We start from the raw sequence: 23321 nt of genomic DNA, 5'->3' as shown, positions 1-23321 counted from the left end.
TCAAATATACACGTCACGCCCATTCAAAATCACGCGCGGCATTGCGGGATTCAGTGTGTCATACCTTGCGTCTCGCCCCGCACCTACGCGCGGGGGTGCGTGTTTCTCCGCATGTATGTGCGTGATCCGCATGAACGCGCGTGGATGCATTTTCAGTGTGTTGGACTATGCGTGTTTTCCATACAAACGGAGATATTTACAAGCAACGGAAAAAAACGCATCCACGCACTACGCTGCATCATGCGGGGCAGTGTGATAATCGCCTTAAGGGTAAAAACAGACAAACAAAAAAATATTCCCCTGTATTATTTTAGTATATAGCATAGTTGATGTAAGTGTCTATAAAGCCTATTGGCGAAATAGATGCTACCAAATATTCTTTTTGCCAGATTCCTTTTCTGAAGTCTGTAAGCTTGTTTTGGTTTTGCAGGATACCATAGAAAATAAAACGAATGTAGAGTTTTCTCCCATATCTTTTTATTCTAAATACATTAATATTCTTTAATTCAACTCAAATATTCATTTAAACTATTACAAGCTATTTTTTTTTATTTTAAACATAAATAATAAGTAATGCAAATGACCAGCATTGCACACTTTTAACTCGGTATTAATATTTAACTAGGTATTATCCAATCTTAGCGATAGTTCTCCATAATGACAAAACATATACACAACACTGAAAACCTTTGGTGAAAACAAGTATCCTACATGACTATTGAACGCTGGCATGTCCGATGCGCTAAGCCAACACTTGGTGCTCATTACTATCAAACGGTCTTTGGTAGAAGCATCACGAGTCACGCAGGACGGTGCACACTACAACTGTTGCTTAGCACATTACACATGCCACTTTGATTACATTATATACCATTTTATTGCATTAGGTAGGCAAATCCACTGAAATAAGACATATGACAACGAGTACCTACATTATCTAGATACCTATACATTCTGATCATTTATCATGTTCATTGTACAGTTATTATAAAATGGTTATGACAATTCGGCAAAGGTACAAGGTAGGTACATGCAAATGTTCACATTATGTGAATTACCAAAGATTGGGTACGTACGTAATACACAGATCTACTGCAGTACGAATATCATATTCAACACAATTAGTTACAAATACGTATGTTTTAATTAGAAAATTAATGATTCTAAGCGTAACGTTTCTATTTTATAACACACAAGTAGTTAAGCGTATCCAATTTTTTTTAATGTAGTAGGTATGTATGTATATATACGTTGACGTAGGTACCAAATATCTAAACTATGCAGTTTAAAATCAGACACTTTGAAGATAGGCGATGCACACATGCTCGTAGTATTTGCTCGCCGACAAAATCTTAATTTATCTACGAAAATAATGTACATTGGACCTTCCTTCTTGATGCTGATGGATGAGGGAAACGATGACTTAGACAATACTTTCATAATAATACTAAGGGACATCTTCATGATGATCAAAATCAACAATACAAAACAAGGTGAAGTGCGAGGAACTAAAATCATTTAATCAGTTTAAAACAAAATATCTTTTGAGTACATGAAGGAAAAGAGACCAGCTCTTAGAATCGTCCATTAAAAATAAAAAGATGGATGATGAAATGCAAAAATAATACAGGTTCATTAAGTATTACACCCTCCTTATAGTATTGTAAATGTACCTACACGAAGTTTATAGACGAGTATGTATGTATAGCTGAATGCTCAAGTGGCTATGTGCATGCTAATTGATATAACATTGTCACAAACATGAAAAGGTCGCAAGCGACGAACATGAAACTGGATAAAATCTAGATTTCCCATCCAATGTACAATTTTCAGACATCTACTTATTTATATTACATCTTTTACACAGTGGTGTTTTATATATATAAAAAGTATCAGTTATTACGATCTTTTCCTTACGAGAAAAATCTATGTAGGTACACAAATATTGTTACACATAGGTGAAATCAGATCTGCACAGCGATTCTGATATTGTTTGATATGATATAGTTAATGAAAGGAGCATATTTGGCATGAAATGGATGAAGTAGAAACAGTTGTGCGAAGTGTTTCCGAACTACCTACTACTATTGCAAGACCCGGCCCGCGCGCCGAACAGTTTGGACTTACTCAGCAAATAGACATTTGAATTCACTAAAAATAAAACTTAGTCGCAAACCACTCATTTGTTAGTACTTAACAATTTAATCAAACACTTCAAGCCGTTAGTTGCGTACACGAAAACTTTAAGATTCATGACAATTTTTTTTGTTTTGTATTTTGGTAAAAGAGAACTAGAATAATATACGTAACATTACAAAAATAATAATACATTACTCTAAAGAGAAAAGTAAACGGATCGCCAGCGATCCTCCATAAGTAATGAGGTGCAGTTAGGTTCACAAAAATCAAGTAAAGCTTTCTAATAGGATGAATTTGGTAAAGTGTCTTTTTTGACCCCCGACCAAATACGAAGAGAGATCTTAAGTAATGAATTCGACCTTCCGACAATATGAATATCGACATGTGTTCCTCAGGGGCTGACATGATGTTCCGAGTGGACAGAGTCCGGCCGGGAGCTGTCGGAGTGTGAGAACAGGCTGGCCGAATATTATATATTCAGAAAAGACACAACAACAACTCCGAAAGGCAATTTTTAAAATTTACCTTAAAATAGATTTTATATTTAGGATATCTATCATGTTAATATATTTTGGTGAATAACATCATTATCGCAAACCCGTATTAAATATGAGAAACGTGGATGATATGACAATATAAATTACCCTTTCATACCAATTAATAAGCGTTTTCAATGTCCTTAATTAGTCGAGCCGATATATATTATGCGGCATCGACGACTATAACTACTTACACGACTCATTAAGAACCGAATACTAACTACTTACAGGGATTATCGAACGTCTCCGTGAACGAAAGAACATTTCATATATCTTTGGTTAGACAAAACGAAACAATAGTAAAAATACTAGACAATCGAACGTTACAGTCATTGGAGGGACATAATTATTTAGTCGTTAGGTATTTTCTAAACAACATTGCGTAATAATCACATAAAAATAATCATGATCGAAATGTGACGATGCATCGGGATCGTTCCATTTGGAGGGTAAGCGTCAACAAGTATTACTATATCAACAAGCCCCGCCCCGGGCCGGCCGGCGCCGCGCTACTGCCAGAGCTTCCACCACACTTGCATCTTCTCAGTGAGTTTCTTGCAGATTCCCAGTAGTTTCCGTCACATCCCGCCATCACCCTCCCCTTCGCACTCCTCTGAACCTTCACCCTCCTCTAACGTTACCTGTTAACAAATTGCACACATTAGTTTCGAGCTTATTTATGTTTTTACTATAAGTAGAAAAAAAGTTCTGAACAGACTGAAAAATGTTATTGTTTTCCGAATTCTTTAAACTTTTAAAGTAACAGAGGAAAAAAATATCAAGAGAGTTCAACTTACTTGAAAGCGTATTTGTTCGGGGCGATCATCATCGGGCAGTGAATGCGTCTGTATGGGTGCTGGCGGCGGTGACGGGGGTATCATACTTTGATAGTAGTCACGGTTCTCTTCTAGAGTGTCCAGAATGTCTTGAGCGTCTGGATGTACTAAATCTGCCCATGTTTCCCATAGAGGGTGAACAATGTAGTCGATGAATCCGACTTGAGATTTTTCTATCGTCGCATTATGCCTATCACACATTGGACTTATATCCATTCCTTGTTCTCTCTCACGGTCTCCTTGTTGGAAAAATTCTTCCATAAGTAAAGCTACCCATCGTTTATATAGCGGCAGCGGTTTAGTGGGATTACTCAGATCAGCACAATGTACGAGATTCTCCAACACTTGTATTCTGTCTGTATAATTGTCTAGTAATAGCACGCCACTTCCAGCTACCTTCTTTGTTTCAACCATAGTTTTGAGGTCTGCTAATAGACTCATGTGTTTAGACATGTCCGTTGAAAGCACCATGTCTATGACCATCTTTCGCAACGTTTGTCTCTGCTTCTTGTGAAGATTGATGAATATGTCACATCCCTCATTTTGGAGAAGCTTGAACGCTACGGCAAGATGATGGTTCTCTAGAACTGACTCATCGTTGTACATGAGAGCAAGTTCTGAGCTCGAATTGACGAGGAACTGGTTGGTGAGGCCAGGGTGGTCGACGTCGTGTACGCACGCCGCGAACAGAGCGGCGCACGTTTCTATGGGGGTGAACACTGCATCCAGCGCCGGTGTGTTGAGCAGCACGTGCGTCGACTGCGCGACATCAGCCGCGTGCAGGGAGTTGTGGAATGGGTTGTCGCGCACGTAGTGTTCCTCCAGGGTGATGGCAAAGGCAAGGAACGTGCGCGCTGGGATCTGTAGTGTTCCCAGTAGCTCCCTGGACGTGAACGCGGCGTAAGCTACGGCAGTCAAAGGTCGCCCGCACGACAAGTCTCCAATGCGGAAGATGTCCACACCCCATCGATCAATTTCACCCAGTTGACGGCCTAAATCTTCTTCATGGGGAGTGTCGACTCCGTATCTTGGCACGCGTTCTCCAGTGAAGCTGTTGGTATGCGTCAGTGTTCGCTTAACGCCAGAGATCTGTACGACAAATAAATCACAAGTTAGTATAATGCGAGTATTTCATAATAAGACTATTGTAACATTGTTTTGCAGGAGTAGTACTTACTTGTGACATGGTGGTCGCAGGGCCGGCATGACGCGGTTTGTCCTTCTTCTTGGCACGCGCTTCAGCACCCTCGTCCACTTGTAGAGATGGTAGGTCGATATCTTGTTGTTTGTCTGGAATTAAATATAAAATAAATAAATAACTCGTCACGTAAAATCAGACAGGAATTGAGGCAGGAAATAACTTTAAATATAATATTCATAGTGGTTGTGTTAATACAGGAAGCTGAATATCGATTACAAACATTGAGTTTTACAATTGTGTTTCTGGGTAACGATGTCGAAAAAGTGGGTGAAAATGTGAAGTATCTATTAATACATTAATGATTGATACGATTCCAGGTCAGCGTGTGGTTTTATTATTATTATTGGTAGATAAGTAATCAATCATGACGATGAAAGCTTTGATATGTGCCGTACGAACATGGTGCCGGTTGGCCTTCATTATCAGATTTAGATATTAGGGAGCGATTTCAATAATAATGGAACATCTTCATGACTCTGTTATTAGACACTTATCAGACATTGTCTAACGATAGTTGTTATTGTTCTCAAGGGAATTGTTAATATCGGTATACATTATTTAGTTTTGTTACTAGATGGCTTTTTACGACAGTTATTTTATCGTCTCGTGATTCCTTTTTATTATACTACCTCACGATAGGATAAAAGGGGGCCAACGGACAAACACTATGATGAAAGTATAATCCGAGCACATTAAACGGATTAGCTTGTTATCTAAAATGTGATAGTACTACGCGTCCGCTCCTCATCTAATCAGCAGATAAATATGTAAACTCGCAATAACATCTATATATAGATTTCACAAATTGTATGGCCTGTAGGAATGATTTATGTGTTTTAACTTTCCAATAAGATCACACATACCGGGATCCTAATTACAAGTTGACAGATATTCCCACTTATCGAACGGTAATAAATAAATCTGAACCGTAATAATGATATAAAAGTGTAATTACAGCCAAGTTAATATAATTAATTCATTAACGCGGATGCTAAGACAGTGGCCCATTCTTTGGCTGCCGTAATTATTAGTCATGGTCGTTTAACAGCGCAAACAAATTAATTTGTACTACGATGTTCCTTCGTTCCCATTTGGCAATTGGTTCAATAACAGCTCGTTGCTATTGTCAAACCTCTATGTCCCAAATGCTTTACATCCTCAATAAATTGTCTAAAATGATAATAAGGGCCACAAGATTTGGTTTGTACACTTGAAACGCGCTATCAAGAGTAGATGTTGTTGCCGAGTTATTACCTAATAATGTATAAAGAGAACTCACGCTAATTTAAATGAAATGTCGTGAAAGGGTAACATGCAGAGGACAAGCAAACAGTCCGTTGTGCGTAAACGTAGGGCTGAAGTCAACAACGAGGTTTAAATCGATATGAATGTTGTTACAAAGCGGGAAGTGCGCGCGCGTGGCATGGGGTTATCTGGCTTTATCGTCTCTGATAATACATTTATTATCCCGTTAGGTTTATTTACCTGTTGATTTCAAACATTAAAGCTCATGAATAATATCCATTCCATGACGCGATATTTAATGGCATATAATCAATAAATTATCTTTTGTTTTTATGAATAGGTGGATAATCATGTGCCTTTTCTTTTATGCACATTTATTACCCTAATCCCAGGTTTTCCCAGGGGCTTTCATCATTACGTATGAAGAAAAGAAAGTCATTATACGGAAGGTCGAGTCTGGTATCCCAACTTGATGAATAATAGCAATTACTCATACAGCAAAGTAGGCATTTATTTCAAAAGAATATATTTACATGGATGAGTTTTGTTTTTAAATATAATTTGATTTGACTCACAAATCGTATTTATTTAACGAACATACAGACTATCGCTCTTTATTAGTTATTTAATATGCTTTGACATTCTCGCCTTCATAAAGTGGGTAGTATAATTTTATAATTTCTCAATCATAAAATGATGAGTTGTGAATTAGAATATTTTAAAATGATGAATATTGACTGTCCTAACCTAATCGCAACATCATCGTGGATAATTGAATTTTCTATTCTGGAGAAATCGTGGTCAGTGTACCTGTAGGTGGTTTTTGTTGGCAACTAAGTACTTACTTCACAAGAATGTACTGTAAAAAATGTAGATACCATTGCGTAACTGTGGTCGGTCTATGATGGATGACGTACTAGATTTTGACAGAAAGAAGTGTGCCCAATTGCGTCTACATGAGCCAACACGCGTGATGTATTGATTTCAGCGAGTTTGTAGTCAACTCTTACTTATCAAGTTCAGTATACGGCTATTCATAATGCATTTGCATGCGCAGTGATTACTTAGCGCTCACTTGAAAATAACTTTCAAGAGTTCTCATAGAAGAGTGGACTATTTTAAACTCCAGAACGCGTTGATTTGTTTTGATTCGAAATATTTATTTAATGAAAAATATAAATGTGTTTTATGCTATAGTACCTAAATAGTTGTTATTGTAAAAATTTAATTGTTATAGCATGCTCGTAATGTTTACACTTTTTTAAAGCGATAAAGTTTTATACACTTACCCAAAAATGTGGAGCAGATGTACTCTGAGATCTGGTTGCCGGACTTGCTGGACTCGGAGAAGTGGCTCAGCTCCTTGTTCAGCATGCGCTTGAACTGCAAGTGCAACATATCCATTGAACGGGCCATCGTCACAGCGCGACTCCTCAGCCACCGGGCTGGCGCGAAACGAACGCTTTGTCTTTCGGCACACACGCGCATTTCACAAAACAAAAAATTCTTCAACACAAAAAGAAATAAAGCTAGTATTATAAGCTCGAGTTCCGAACTTCAATTATTTATTGACGATAAAACGTTTAGAACGTGTATTATCTATGAGCGCTATCGTCAGACTGAAGCGGTCGCGCGGCGCGGCCTCGTATAAAGCGTAGCACGACTATCGTCACAGCCCTGCACACTACAGAAATACCGCCTTCTCAGTAATGTGCTTTACGTGTAATCTACATTCAGTCACTCGCGCTTCCTCTCACACTGGAAAGGAACCGCCTTTCCTCTTAAACTATTAGCAAGCATTCAGCCTAGCCTTCATTTTACATGAGAACCAGAAAATTTATTGTTAGGCTGAAACCGACTCAACGTTTCGGCCTTGTTAGAATCGCTTTTATCCGGAGGGAACCTGTTTCTATTTATTTTTGACAGTTGAAATGTTCAATTAACTGATACAAATGTTTCGATTGAAACTGGTGATAAATAAAAGAACAGGACATGAGTTATGTGAATCAAAATACATGGCGGGTGATAAGATGTCGATAATTTTTGAAGTTACAGATTATATCCGAGATACAACCTACGTGGTAACACGATAGACGATAGTGGACATTTAACAAAGGTTGAATTCCATTTCGTTGCTAACTGGTAATTTAAGATGTTTTTCAGCCATGAAACGACATGTATGTAGATCTGGTGGCGATTGGTCTTGACATAGTTTCTTATCGGCTTATACGCCTAATCTTGATCCCTGGTAGTCGATATGAAGCTAACTGATGTAGGTATCCTAAATAAGAAAGTTGCCTTCATGAAGACAATGCGGTAGTATTCAGATTTATATAAATGATCACGAACTTAAGTTTTACTAAATTGAAAGAAAAAAAAAACATTGAATTTTGTATACATAAATGTTCCCTACTTTTTCTCTTTATAAGTTTCGAGTTTTTTTTTTGCTAATCTACTCTATGTAAGTAGTATTCATAGTTTGAGCTGTTTTCCCTCAATTATACTATAACCGATTTGTCCAAACCCGACTGGCATGGAATGTCCCAAATTGGTTTAAAGCCACATAAACAGTGTCCACTGAATGATTTGGCACTCGATTGATTCAATAAATTGCCTAAATTGAATGTGCCGAATGGAACATTCCAGATACGCAAAACAGTTACTTCAGAGAGATCAATATAAAGTGAACGCCTTACCTTTTAAAAGGTCTTGTTACAAATAAATTTCCATTTGTTTAGTCATAAAACGTAACAGATAACTAGCACAAACTACGTGAACATAGACAGTAAATATGGAAGTAAATCAAACAATCATATATCATGTCCTGAAAGCGTGAAGGAACTAGAATAGAGCAGCAGGTCACTAAGTGTGGGAACGTGGCATGGAAATGATAATGCATTCTCATAAGAAACTAGTTCACGTGTCAACTCAGTCACGTAATACCTAACTGCTCAGTTCTGCTGTCAATATCACGAAATTTTCTGAGGAAACTTTCAAAAATATGGTGTCACCCGTGTCATCGAAATTGAGCACAACCCTAAAACTATTGAAGTTCGTTCACGTTGGTTGGCCTAGAATGACACTAAAATTAGTATTTCAAGAAAAGACATGCTTTGTAAACGACATAAATTAACGGTGTTTTATTTACGAAATATGTATAAGTAAAGATAGTTATGTAAACTCGTTGTTTTAGTTTTTCATTCACGAAAATTGAGAAAACATTTCAGGTATTCAAAATGTATGTACGTTTTTGTTTATTCTTCTTGTTGGGATATACGAGTATTTTAGGAATGAGTTTCGAGAATTAGACCGTTTTGTTTACTTGTAACAATTTAACATGTTTATTGGCTAACATCAAATCATTCTAATTTATTTCCTTTGTGATTTATGAAAAAATATTACCTACAGTTGTTTTTTCTTTTAGTAGGTAATGTAATATGCCTATTACAAGTTCTTATTTCCTCGTTCTTAACACGTTTTCGTATCCACAAGGGTTTTTGTGGAGAAATTAGCCTCACAATTTCCCTGTGACGCTGGCCATGTGGGCGTGGGCGGATAACAAACAATGGACTCAAAATACCTAAATTGATTCACGGCTAAAACCATGACGTAGAAAAGCGTAGACTATTCAAAGCTGAAAATGGTTTACGGGAAAAATTGTTGCCTTTACTTGCGTCAGGCTACGCAGCATCTGTTGCTACCAGAGAAATATGTCTAGTTTTTATTTATCTTTTGTGAATTGAGGAAAATGATTCATTCGTCGTGTAATATTTAGATTGTAATAATCACTTATTAGACATACATACGTGGGTCATATCGTAATAGATCAGCGATGTTGCATTAGAACTAGTTACTTGTGAAGTAAGTAGATTTATGGAAGCTAAAATATTCTATAGGTACTGAAATAGTTTCAGTGTTTAGAGCTTTTTTAACCAACATCTGTTAACTGTTGCTACAGTGAGTTATTGAAGTTACGTATATGAAATTGCAGCCATATGACGTAAATGACGTAGATCGGCGCCTTATTAAGCTATATAAAATTCCTTAAAAATCCAGATATTAAAGATAAACCTAGAGCGTGATTAGGCTATCAATTGCTTTTATTATACTTATAAATAATAACAATAACATTTAATAATATACTTAGATCATAACGAGATGTGATTAGGGCGTGGGAGCGGTAATATGACGCGATGATCGGACGATACTCGATAAATGCGTTTTAATGCCAAATAGAGCAGCGGTTCCCAAATGGGGTTCCGCGGAACCCTGAGGTTCCGTGATAGGCCCTCAGGGGTTCCGTGGAAAAATTCAAGATTTCCATATGGTAAATCGTTACACTTTTGGCAATATTAAATTATTATTCATTTTCAATTAAATTGTTTTAAATATTGCATTCCAAAATTCCATTTAGGCACCATGTAGGTGGGTACCACTCGGGAGTGTAAGTACGAATTTGCGACAAGTGGCGGGGGATGGCCACGGCAGCAGATAATTTAATTTCGTTTTTTTACAAATTGTAGATTAACTTAATAACTCCAGCTCTTCGGCAATCGGCAAAAATAGGTAGCGAGTCAGCCAAAAATCACCGCATTTTTGGGCTTATTTCATCGCCAGGATTATACGTTTTCATACATTTGACAGGACGTGAAATAACATGGCATACGAGTATTTCTAGTGGTTATTTTTACCATGAATCAAAATGTGACATTATTTCCAATTTTTGCACCTCCACGAATCCGAAAATTTCACGCTCGCTTCGCTCGCGACTCCATGTTACGTGTGATGCTTTTATGTTCGTTTAATTGCTCAGGTATCCAACACCGAAAAAATTTCACGGTCTTCCGTCGAGGTTTCCTTTGTTTATGTTAAGCATGTTTATGGATGGTTCAGAAAAAGCAATAGCGCTTTCTTCGCTAGCTGCTTCTTATTCATTTGCATTTGCTTTTTTGTGTGGATATTGTACTTTTTGAGACCTTATTAATTTACAGTGGTTTTGTTTATTTTGTGTAGGTACTTAACTAAAAAAAATTCGCGCTCGCTTCGCTCGCGATACCGGCTATCACGAAATGTCTTTCAATGCTAACGGGTGCTTGGAACTTCTTCTTTTAGTAAAAAAAATCGCGCTCGCTCGCCTCGCACCTGTACAAACACAATCTATTTCTTTTTGCGTTTACTTTGTCAGTATTCAAACTGAAAACTAATCACATAATACACAAAGTCAAGGGCGGCTAAATTGTTTTCTGGCCCGTGTGGCAGATAGCCATGCCTAAATATACTGAATATGTCTCTAACCATATAACCGATGTGCTACCACACGCTACGAGTCGTACCTAAGTGTATTTACGTCTTTAGTTTACTTCTTACTTAAGCTAAGGTTCCGCCGAAAAATGGTGAAACGAAAAGGGTTCCGAAGCCAAAAGAATTCGGGAACCGCTGAAATAGAGTACCAGCGGGTTGGGATTAATCGTTCCCGTAGCGATTGAATCATCTCTCAATCATATCAGTTAACTTGGCATTAAGTTTTGTGCTTTGATTGAATCAGTTGTGATAGCAATATCGTATTAAAGGGATATTGGATATCTATTTTTTTGATAAAATCTGCAGCATGTAAACAAAACAGCGAATATTTTTACTTTATTTTGAAGTTTTAAATTAAATGAACGAAAATAAAAAGATAAATTATCATTTCGACTTTATTGAAAGGTAGATAAAAGACTTAAATATTATGCTTCCCAAGAATTTCAAACATGAAACGTATTTTTGTTATGACTGCGTAGTAAAAGTTGGCCTTTCATATGGCTGGTAGCAAAGTAAACAATATAGAGCGATCAAAACTCTGTACTTACATTGAAAACATTTTTTGTAATTATGTCCAACGCTTTGGAATTTTACTCAATGACTTTTCTGACTAAACTCGGTGGAACTTTATTGCAAAAAAAATGACTTAACCTGCATAATCCATCAATGAGTGTAGGTAATTTTAGTTCTAAACGGAATACCTATTTGTGTTAGATACTGTGGTGCTTACTAAATTCCGATCACGCACTAAAGTATGAGCAAGAAGTGATTCTTCCAAAATTCGCGGTAGGTACAGGACAACAATTTGGGAAACGTTACGGGACCAAAAAATACATTTTCCTTGCGGATGAAGTGTATGACATACATACGCAAAGTAGGTATACGCTACGCAACCTACATAGTGATTTGGACTAGCTCCCGTGAATTTCGCAGACTCATTAATTTAACGATGTAGCAACATACATGTTTTTCTGTGAAACAGAAAGCAGGCGCCTCCGCCGAAGCTTCCATTATTTTTCTTTTCTTCGTTTATATGTTTTCACGTGTATTAGCCTTCAAATATTAATTTGGATGGATGATGCTTGTTATTATTTTTAAAGGTTTTCTTCTACTACGATCAATTTGTTTGTATTATATATTTTTGGTGAATGTGTATGCGTATTATTGTGTGAGAAAACGTGAGGTTTTCGTCGACTATTTGACTGTACTTATTTTTGTGTTGTGCGGTTTAGGTAATAAGTGGTTAGATTGCAGTTCCTGGAAATTATTGTACACGTATTGTGTTTACGATGGGAATTTTCATGGGACAAACATTAAAGAAATATCGGAGGAAACCGTTAATTTAAATAAAACTCTTCGTGGAAAAGAAAACCACATACTTTTTCCTAACCTAGAGTCGAAGTGATTGGATCAATTTTGAAAATGCGCAGTCATAAATTGCACAAATATTTGTGAGTATATAATGTAGTAATTTCACACTTATTGGTGAGCAGAGCGAGAGATCACCAAATATATACACGAAGGAGATTCCCATTCAGAAAATTAGCATCATCATTTACCTTGTTGGGTGGTTTACTTTGTAGACGTACGCGGTGACGTAGACATACATATGAGGACGTAGTAATGTTTGTATCGTAGGTACCTACTTAACATCGGCTTGTACTTAAATTCATTAATAAAGACAACACCTACGTCTGATTCATTCACCTTTGTTAATGAATTGCGTGTTTGAAGGAGACAGTGAGATATCATCTTACTTCCTGTATTTGAACACACAAGTATTACATAAGATGTTGATTTAGATAATACTTGATGATAGGTAACATTATGATTACTATCATGACAGTAAAACTGTCTCAATCATTGCAGACGATAAACAATGCTACACGTTTTATCGATTCGTGTAATAGTTAAAATTAGTGATACTTAGAGAGGAGGCGATTGTGCCAAGATAAGATACAGATGTACGATTAAATAGACGTAAACAAGTCAAGTTATATGTTCAGATGTTTTACGACTATAGGCAACCCTGGCCTAGATTAACATAATACACTTTATTCAACTTTGAAAATATTAATCGTGTTTACTTACACAGTACTTTATAGTTCGGTAGTTTGGATATTACGAGTGGGTTCTCCTTGATTCAATTTTATTACTGGATTGAATTTTATTATATTTTACAGTTCAATTATTTTATAACAGCTTTATTAATTTCCTATTGCATCCTTGTGTTGATAACCAGACTACCGATGTTTCCTTTACGTCATAATTATTTTATTAACTACAAACAATAAATTATGAAAAAATTAATACTGCAGATAAAGTCATTTAAATATCTACTTTATTTACGTTAGAATTTGAACTAAAGATTGACTGCTACGTATATTGCTACACTTAGATACAGTTCATAAAAACTCAATCGTTCTATTTGTAATGTTAACTATAGGTACTCGTAGAATATTTTATTTAAATATGTACATTACGTAACAATGTCTAGTTCACGAGCAGGGTTGACCGTGACAACTTCTTGATTCTCGGTTGCATTGACGTTAGCAGATAAATCAGATAGTTTAAATTTAGTTTTCAATGATAACATTACACGCAAGTACATTCATTAGATACTTTGTAATAATTATTTGGTGATCTTGGTCACATAAAATCTTGTATTGTTCCTATTCAACAAAAATTAAGTATATATTTTTTTGTAAATGGGAAAATGATTCGAAACTGATTTTGTAAGTACCTAAGCTTTTTTCAATAATAGTTTTATACCTAAATGGTGCAAAGTACCAGTGACTCATATCGTAACAGTATTTTTTGCAATACCAATCAATAGGTGACGTGCTCCGGTACTAAAAAAGTTTGCGGTTAAAGTTCCAGCCACATGTCTTAATGTTGCCAGGTCAAAATTATCAGTCCTGTTGGCAAGTCGGAACTTAAAAGTGATTCATGAAACACGTCACGACGCATGCAAGAGTAGGTATTCAAATCCGATAGGATTGTGATGTCACAAAACAATAATTAATTTACTCTCATTGTTTCCTTATTAAATGATAATGGTTATAGGTATACCTACCTACTGCCGAACGCATGCAGGCTAATATTTAATATTTAGATCCTTATTCAGTGTTTTACCTTTTACGGTATAATAGATTAATTAATATTTACAAGTGTTTAGAGCGTCCATATCATAGAGTTTAATAACCCTTGAAACAAATTAGCAAGTATTGTAACAAAGGTAATTTATTCATATCTTGATTGATTTGATGTGATCTGATCTATACATTACATCTGTACATTGGAATTCTTAGATTGATACGTAAGAAAAATAAAGATAAAAAAACGAATGCAGGATAATTTATTAGTTCTTGTTCTGTCTACCAAATACTTTATTATTATTAGCTTATTTGACGTTGTCCACCTTTGGACACAGGTCTTCAATATCGCGAGCAATGGGTTCTGTCTTTAGCATTAAACCATGCTAAAGATAGACTTGGTGACAAATCACTACTTGAAATATAACACTACATAGGGCTGCCATCTCGAATTTCGCCAAACCCGGACAAACATTTAAAAAACCCGGACATTTGGTGTAAATCGCATTTTTCCCCCGAACCTAATTTGTAATCCCTTTACTATTAACATATACTTAAATTCAATGAGGTACTTTCTTACATGAAAAGTGTCCGGGTTTTCCCCGGACACTTCTTGAAACCCCGCCCGGACGGCCCCCGGACGGCCTCCAAACGAGGACAAATCCGGGGAAACCCGGACGGATGGCAGCCCTAACACTACACCATACGTAAGATATTTTGTAAGTCAATCCCGGATTACTCAAAAGTAGGACTGAAGCCAATTAAACAAAATCTAGTTCACGTATTTTCTGTACGGTCGTATTGTGGCGGGAAACTCATGTCAACCTTCGTGACCGAGGCGACGGGGCGGCGCGCGGCGGCCGCTGCAAGCCTGAGGTCGGAATATACGTCACACACTAACCGGGTCATTAGATAGGTAACGGAGTTGCCAGATACCCCATTTATTTATTTGAAACCTTTTTATTTTTTCTGAACATGCCAGTGACATTTCATTAAGTGAAATCCTTCACAGTGGAATATTTTCCCAAATTCTGGACAATGAGCAGATAATTTTAATTTTTATTCGAGGTCGTAAATTTTGATTTTATTAACCTTTGTACGTTTACAAAATGATCCAATTTATGTAGAACAATGACTCTGTTTTGCTATTAGAATATTTCACTAGTTACAAAGCATTTCGCAAATGGCAAGTCACTAGTCAAGGAATTTGACGTCACGTAATAACAAACAAAATTACCGACTAACCATCTGTTACTGGAATGACAAAAAATGTTTGGACTGCGTTTTAGTGCAATTAACTTTTGACATCACAAAAAACGATTGCCGAAGAACTCAAATATTGTATCATAAATTAAATTCTATGAAGTAATGTTTAAATCAATATTTGTACGATCAATTACCTTGTTGTGTTGTACCATTATACAATGATCAATTAATTAATGAATCAGGCTCCAATTTGTTATCTGTATGGTGAATCATCATCATATCCCGAGCCTTTTCCCAATTGTGGTCGGCTTCCCGTCTAACCGGATGCTTGTTATCTATACCTGATGGTAAGGACCTTATTCCCACTAATGTTGGTTAAAAAAACCAAAGGCTTTCAGACTTTGGCTAGAAGTGTAGAAATGAGTAAGACAATAAAATATTAATTATTCTGAGCAACAGAGTGCATGATTGACAGAGCTAGGATTACCTTCACAATTAGTCCAAGAATATACGCAATTAGTAAATAAGGCTATGACGTAGATTGTAATATACACTCGTAAGTGCTATGACATTTCTAGAAACGCAGGTATCTTTCAAGGGCTGCGATCATTGTTTACCAATGATAACGTGTTTACAATATTGTATTATGAGTAGTCATACATATTGTTTATAATAAACATCTTCCAATTTTCACAAGAAATTTTAAGGTATCTAAACATGAGCCGATATCTGTCTTTCATTCTTAAGGAAATCTTAAAACAAATCCATCCAAACTTATCAAAATCATAGTCGTACAAAACAGATTTTCTTTTGAAGATTGCATTTACATTCAATAATATATTTCAGGCGAAATATACGATTTGAGGCGTGTAGGCGGCTGTTAGCAATTCAGCGAATTTTCATTCTATTTATCGTACGGATCGTGAGAATTGTGAAGGATGTAGATATTATATTATAGAGGAAAAGTTTTTCAGGTAAACATAATAATGACAAGTAAAGCTTCTGTTATTGTGATGCCTGAGATTGTTCAGCATTTTGTTTTGTTTTATTCAGTTTCAAGAAGTCGACAAGAAAATCAGTGATAGTGTTTGTATTCAGATTGCAGCATGCGTTTATGAAATCAGATGTAATATTTAGAGCTGAACTGTCGTGTTGAGATAAGGAATTCAAGATACAAGTGTGTCATGAGACAATTGATCTGGCAAGGCGGGCGGGCGCCCTAGCTCTGCGTACGTGACTGCGCGAGCGTAGGGGACACCCGCCGTCCATGGACCTTACTCGCGCACACGACACGCTTCCAACTATTTTATCACTTGTTGTGCCATGCAGAAGCCGCTATGCGCATAACCTTCCGGATAGTTAGCGCTGATTAATTTTATAGCCGATACACATTCTCTCGGAGATCCGCACGTCATTGTAACTCGCTGCTTTGTTATGCGCTAGTATTTTCCAAGGATGCTGGCTGAATAATAAATAAAATCTAAGCACCTGACTGGTTTCAGAAAACTACCTTTTATTCGTACAATAATAAAGCACGTCTTTCATACAATTTGTGGGACAACCTTTGCTATTCATTATTTTATTCTTTAATTTGATTGTTATGAGAGAAAACCTTCTAAAATAATAAAAAACAGTTTTCTTTACTGCGGACATCGAGGATCTACATATTTATTAATTTTTCGAGAAAAAATATCTCCCTAAATTACTATTTTAAGACACCTTGGAGAGGTGGTAAAGACGAAGTGGAGAGGGACCTTTGAAGTGAAGTTAGAGTTATGACGCACAACGTTAACCGTGGACGTAGCAATATTCTGTTCTGTAGTAGGCACCGACACTTCATCGCATCCGTATCGATATTGAATCTAGTAAACGTTCGTGCGTATCCGCTGCATCCATAAATAGACAATATGTCTGTGAAATATTGCTATCGATTTGAACATGATACACGCATTATTTTTCGGACTGTGTATTTGCGTCATTCACGGGGGCATGGCTAGGCTGCCCTTCAGTTTGAATGATAAGACGTCACGCAAACACACCGCGCCAACTGCCGATTATACTAAACCCTTAGAGGAAGTTATCCAGGGTCTAGTAATCACTGCCAAAGTCGTTTATAAACTCATGTATGTACCAGATTTACTTCGCTAAAGCTCTCAAAGGTAACAGTACCGTCCCTGACATTTACATGGAGGAAAGGAAAGTTCTCTTATTGAAATATTGACGTTTATACGCGCAGCTGGATAGCTAGAAATGAAGTAGTCAAAGAGTTCATGAACCTGTATAAAATCAACGCGTTTTAATAGAAAGTTATTGAAATTTTAGAAAATGTTTGGGGCTTTGAAAGCGTTTATAATTGCGGAAAGTTATAAATATTACAGTCTCGACTATCAGTTTATGGACACTTGAAACTTATATGTGTCACTTTGTCCATGTACCAAACACTTGAATATCCGTCTGTCATTACAGTTACGTACGTATGTATCTAATCAAAAGCTCTTTAACATGATAGGTTTAAAATCGTTGTGTAGTCGACCAAAAAAATATTAAAGTGTTCGCGTCATTGTGACGTCAAACGCATCGATCCACCAGGAACTAACTGGCTCTCACTCAATACGAAGCGGTGCAAAGTGGTGCAATGCTAGCCTCGCCTCGCCTCTTATTCAAACTTGCTCCACTAAACAATAATTGAGACGGACACAATGGTCCTCGACAAATCAAAAGTAACCCGATAGTGGAATGTGATCCTTTAATTAAAATTCATCCCTCAAATATTTGAGCCGGTAATGAATCTACGAATATTTAGAAGTTAAAGGACAACGTAAGTCTTGAATTTAGATTTTAGATTATAATTATTATAATCCTGTCACTTCTAAGAGTTCGCACTTGATACGTTTTGGAAAGTAACATTCTAATTAATGTAAATTGAATGCCTATAAAATATATGTACGTATTTATTATAAAATATTTAGGTGTACGGTAATTAATTAGTAAAAAATAAATTGCCTTGATAAAAGTTGACCAAAATTCCGTCAATTATGAAAAGTATATATGAATAGCAAGTCTTTTGGCTTCAAAATCATTAAAAGTTTTCCGACTCAAAGAAGGCTTTGAACGCTGACGTACGATCGAAGGCGAGGAAATTTATATTTAACTTGGGACGTGATTTAAAATATAAGGTAACCAACAAAATATATTTGACTTGCTGAGTTATAAGCTCTACCTACGAATACTATTATAGACTGAAGCTGTACAATTTTTCAGCTACACTCAGAGTAAAACTGTTTTAGTCAAAATATACAAATATGATGTTTGACGCACAATATTTCCCGTGCATAATTTAGGCACAGTATTCGACTAATGAGGTAAACTTGTCAGTTCCTCGAACAATATCTTTACACAAATACTTGAGTACGGACTTTCCATAATTTTGATTGTAAACTAATGTACCTATTCCGAGTTGACTGAGGTCATTCATTTCACGTCACGTTGCAAATCTGATTCTATGAAGACACTCAACGGGTAAATTCCCATAACCGATATGTATGATGTCAAGTAAGATCGTTTAGAAGAACTAGGTTTTAAGTAGCACAGAGTAAAAACTCCATGTCAACCTTTGGTCAGAGGCCGTTTTTTCTTACAAAACCTCATGATGTAACGAAACGGTTTTTCCGAATAATTTTAGATCAGTAGCTCAATAATAGCTATTACCGTAGCCGCTAAACGTAATCACAATAAAACGTTACTGTGTTATAAACTACGCCACTTATGCAAACAAGTTGATGACAATATTTGCAAAACCTATGTCTGTCAATTGACAGATTGCTATTCTATTCATTCTGTCAGGAAGTTTCCATCGTCGGATTATCCCCTCGATTTATCTTTAGTTATTCATGAGATTATCACGTTCGAGATGCACTCGCTTCACTGTTGGTCCATTCATAACTGTGATTTATCTGAGTGCTATAAAGTGTGTACGTGAGGCTCGGCAGCGATAATGATGGATTACTGGCAATTTAGTAAATAGAACTACTTACATGCCTAATACATGCGCTTAATAATATTTATTGTACGATGGAATGAAATTTTATTGTTGTTATTTTTTACGTATTGGAAATATCTAAAAATAAATTGATGTTTTAATTGGGACGACAAAATTAAAGTTCTGGAGTTGTATGAAAACGTTACTGTAAAAATTCCTACAGTTTTCCTCTTACCAGATTCGTAGTATTCCCTAATTATAAAGGTGACAAACGACATTGTAATGTATTTAAATGTGCGATTCCAAAAAATATAAGATGAGCTGTTGGTTTTGGCACGTCTCTGGCATGTTATTGTCTAAATAAGAGACAGTAATGATTCTAGTAAGTATCATCATAAATTAAGATAAGGCATTTGATTAAAGTCATTGTCTTCTACATTCCAAGGTTCTTACATATACACATAACAATGTATGATACATAATATTATTCCAGTTTGCTATGTAATGTTATATTTTATAATAAAAGGTTTTTTTAAGTAATTGTTATCTATTTTATAACTGCAAATGTTGTATATGATATTTTGCGCGTATTTCGGTAACATTCTAGGGTTTGCAATAGTAACCTATTTGCTATAAATAGTACTAATCTTAGATATATGGAGATAGTCAGTTATCGTGACCTACATATTTAAATATAAAAAGCCGCATTTTAAACTCAACATTTGCAGTCTAATTTGCATAGATAAGTGGAAAAAACAAGAAAATGTCATTAAGAATTCGATATCATTGGATCTTGTTTTGTGAAATGTGCATTGTTTACCTGTTACCCAGTTAAGTAGCTAATAAGGTTAGACGTTTTGGTACACTGAAGAACGAATATTATGTTACATACTTACATTAATCGACTGATCGTAACCCAGTATAATGTTTAGAATTTCATCGCACCAAAATCATCATACATGCTAAGAAACTCAGGGTTTGGATATAATTCATTGAGTTTCAAGACAAAGTTCGTTCGTTTCGTCAGAATAGTAGCATAGTACATTTTAAGGTTACATGACAGTTTCAGCATTCACTGCGATGACTCATAGACAGCAGGATGTCTTTTCCTACGCTCAGGTGATTATCACTGATGTAAAGATCAATCACCTGCTTCTCTTGTCAATATTATTAGTGCAGTATCATATGAATGGAGCATTTCAATTTTACATAATATCGCAGTGAATCCGTATATGTCTGAATATGCAGGTATACCGACCTTGAGTGAAGCCATATCGGACACGGAGCGGTGTGTTTGTATGGTCTCGAGCTGGTCCAGGCACCAGTCCAGCTCCTCAACGGTTTCTAAGGCTAGCTTCATGTAGGCTTCGTCTGAAACAAACAGAATCACATTAATTTTAGCACAGGGAAAGCGAAGTGCAATGACTGTGTGAATTCAGCAGGATGGTGACAAACAGAATAATAGATTCGTCAAGCTATTGACAGTTATTTGGTATCAATATGAATACAAATCTGTGATTTCCAAAATGAACTAGATAGCCTCGAAATTAAATTCCATTGTGAACCTTGTAAATAATAAACAACTTTTATTCTGGGAAATCGATATTCTTCTAGACGTTAGTGTACATAACAATGATTAATATACATTTCGGTTGAAGGATATGATCGGAGCAGATTAATTTCACGCTGTTTACATGTGATCAATGAGCCAGTGCTACGTGATCCCGTGCGTCACATATTAGTGTCTCATCATCAGATACTGAGGGGTCTGACTCCGTTTGACCCTTTTAATGTAAATACTGATAGTGTAGTCTGCTGGGGTAGACGGATCAGCAGAACGTGTTATAATAACGAATGATTTGTGTTAAGTTGTGGCTGAGCCAAGATGCAGTCAGGCTTTGCAATATTACATCTAAATGAATGCAGTTGTTTCTGAACTTTGACTTAAAACACACATGCAATGATGCTGTGCAATTTTGTTAAAAAATATACACATCATCTTATTGGATTATATTTTTTTATAAATTATCCAAAAATCCTGACCTTCTACAACACAAAAACATTTAGCCAGCCAGGTTCTAAGAAAAATCATTTGCAAGTTTTGTATTTCTTGGGGTTGTCAAGAGCCAATTAACATTTCATTTAAATACATTTGATACAATATGAATATATTCCAGCAAAGAGGTTAATTTCCATTGTATAATAATTCTATGCAACTGTTTTTTATGCAGTCGGGATAAATGATGTTATTTTCCTGTTTGCAGGTAAACAAACAGAGCTATAAAGGATACCATTGGGAGGGAGCTATATACATATATTATAGCATATTTTTATGGCATATTGTATGGGTTTATTGAGCTAGTGTATTTATACATTTTATTAATCTTTAAATTTATCGATATTGCCTTCAAATATTGTAGTATTTTTTGGACTTGTGTGATGACCTCTGCATTGACACGATTACGTCACGATTATTTCTTATACTAATGTTATCAATAAACAAACGAAAACATTGTCACTAAGAGGTCGTGAATGTTATTTGTTTTAAATTGGGTGCAAACACGGAAAAGTAGGTAGGTATCAGGAATATACCGGATCTTTTTATCAAAGACACTGATAATTTCGATGCACGTTTGCTTAAGATGTATATTGAGGGTTCCATAACACTAAAGGCTAAAAGGAATCAATATGTAATTACCTCAGATGAGGCTTTTCCGGACGAGTTCCCTACTGCTCCATTGCAAATTGTTATGTATGAGGCTTTGTAAGGCTCGCGATTAAAAGACGAATGAAAAGCATTGACCTCTGGGCCTAACATAAGGTTGTTAACCTTTCTATCTTTTCCTTTATGAGTCGACCCGAGAGGCTTCACTGTCATAGCCACCGAATACCATTATGTACCGAACAGATCATAATTAAGATTAAACATACCGAATTTATCCGTTGCTTTTGTCATCAAAGTTAAATGTTTTTTGGCCCCAGAGTAAAATGAAAATACTGGGCAATACAATAATTATAAAATTGAATACTCTCATATATATCGGTGCAAACCTTGAAGCCAAATAGCAAACAGAAGCGAAAACCAATTCTTTGACAATAAACTAGACAGTTTCAGTGACGGGTACTGTTGCTGGATACAACATGACAAATATTTTACTGACGGAGGAAAAATTGTTTTCTGTACAAATGGCAACATGATGAAAAATGTGAAATATCGCAGAGTGATACAGCTCATGGTAACGGCCTCCAGCCACCGAGGAAAGTAGAGCATACTAAATTAGCCACACCACTTCGTCAAATAACTTAAGCGTGCAGAAGATAATCACAAATGAAAAGATATATTTATTTTGCTTTGCATAGTACCGCTGAATAAAATATAAATACATGATTCAAGGTTTTTCATAATTGAGTAGCATTAACTGCTCAGAGGTTCAAAGAGTAAAATGCGGTTTTAAACACTTTTGTTGCTAATTGTGTGCGCTTAAAGTGTAAGGCAAGCGAGAGGAAACCACAAATTTAGATTGTTTATAAGTTTACCTGAAGTTTGGAATACCAAAATAGTTTATTATTGGAAATTATTGGAATAGTACTGGGCAAAAATAAAGCAACAATGACTGGTGCGACAAAGTTACAAAAATAAAAATCATTTCCGTATTATTTGTCACGGCTTGATCCAAATAATTGGCGCTATTTAAAGCTTAAAGGAGGTACATAAACAACCTGACTTTTCCTTTTATTCGGTTAACCGTTGCATAATCGATTGATTGAATTATGACCGCA

General features: G+C 36.0%; 1 protein-coding gene across 15 annotated transcripts in view; it reads right to left on the bottom strand.

Moving 5' to 3' along the window:
* Positions 1–457: 457 nt before the first annotated feature.
* Positions 458–23321, bottom strand: part of LOC124630204 (cAMP-specific 3',5'-cyclic phosphodiesterase) — a 444356-nt gene continuing 421492 nt past the window's right edge. For all 15 annotated transcript variants that reach the window (XM_047163954.1, XM_047163962.1, XM_047163963.1 and 12 more), the window contains 5 exons: positions 20800–20912; positions 7250–7343; positions 4692–4804; positions 3476–4603; positions 458–3319 (listed from right to left, as the gene is read on the bottom strand). In XM_047163954.1, coding sequence (XP_047019910.1) covers positions 3257–3319; positions 3476–4603; positions 4692–4804; positions 7250–7343; positions 20800–20912 — 1511 coding nt within the window. In that variant the 3' untranslated portion in view covers positions 458–3256. The remainder of the gene's footprint in view (positions 3320–3475; positions 4604–4691; positions 4805–7249; positions 7344–20799; positions 20913–23321) is intronic.

Source organism: Helicoverpa zea, chromosome 5 (genome assembly GCF_022581195.2).
Source record: "Helicoverpa zea isolate HzStark_Cry1AcR chromosome 5, ilHelZeax1.1, whole genome shotgun sequence".
Classification (NCBI taxonomy): domain Eukaryota; kingdom Metazoa; phylum Arthropoda; class Insecta; order Lepidoptera; family Noctuidae; genus Helicoverpa; species Helicoverpa zea.
This window is presented reverse-complemented; position numbering and strand designations above follow the sequence as displayed.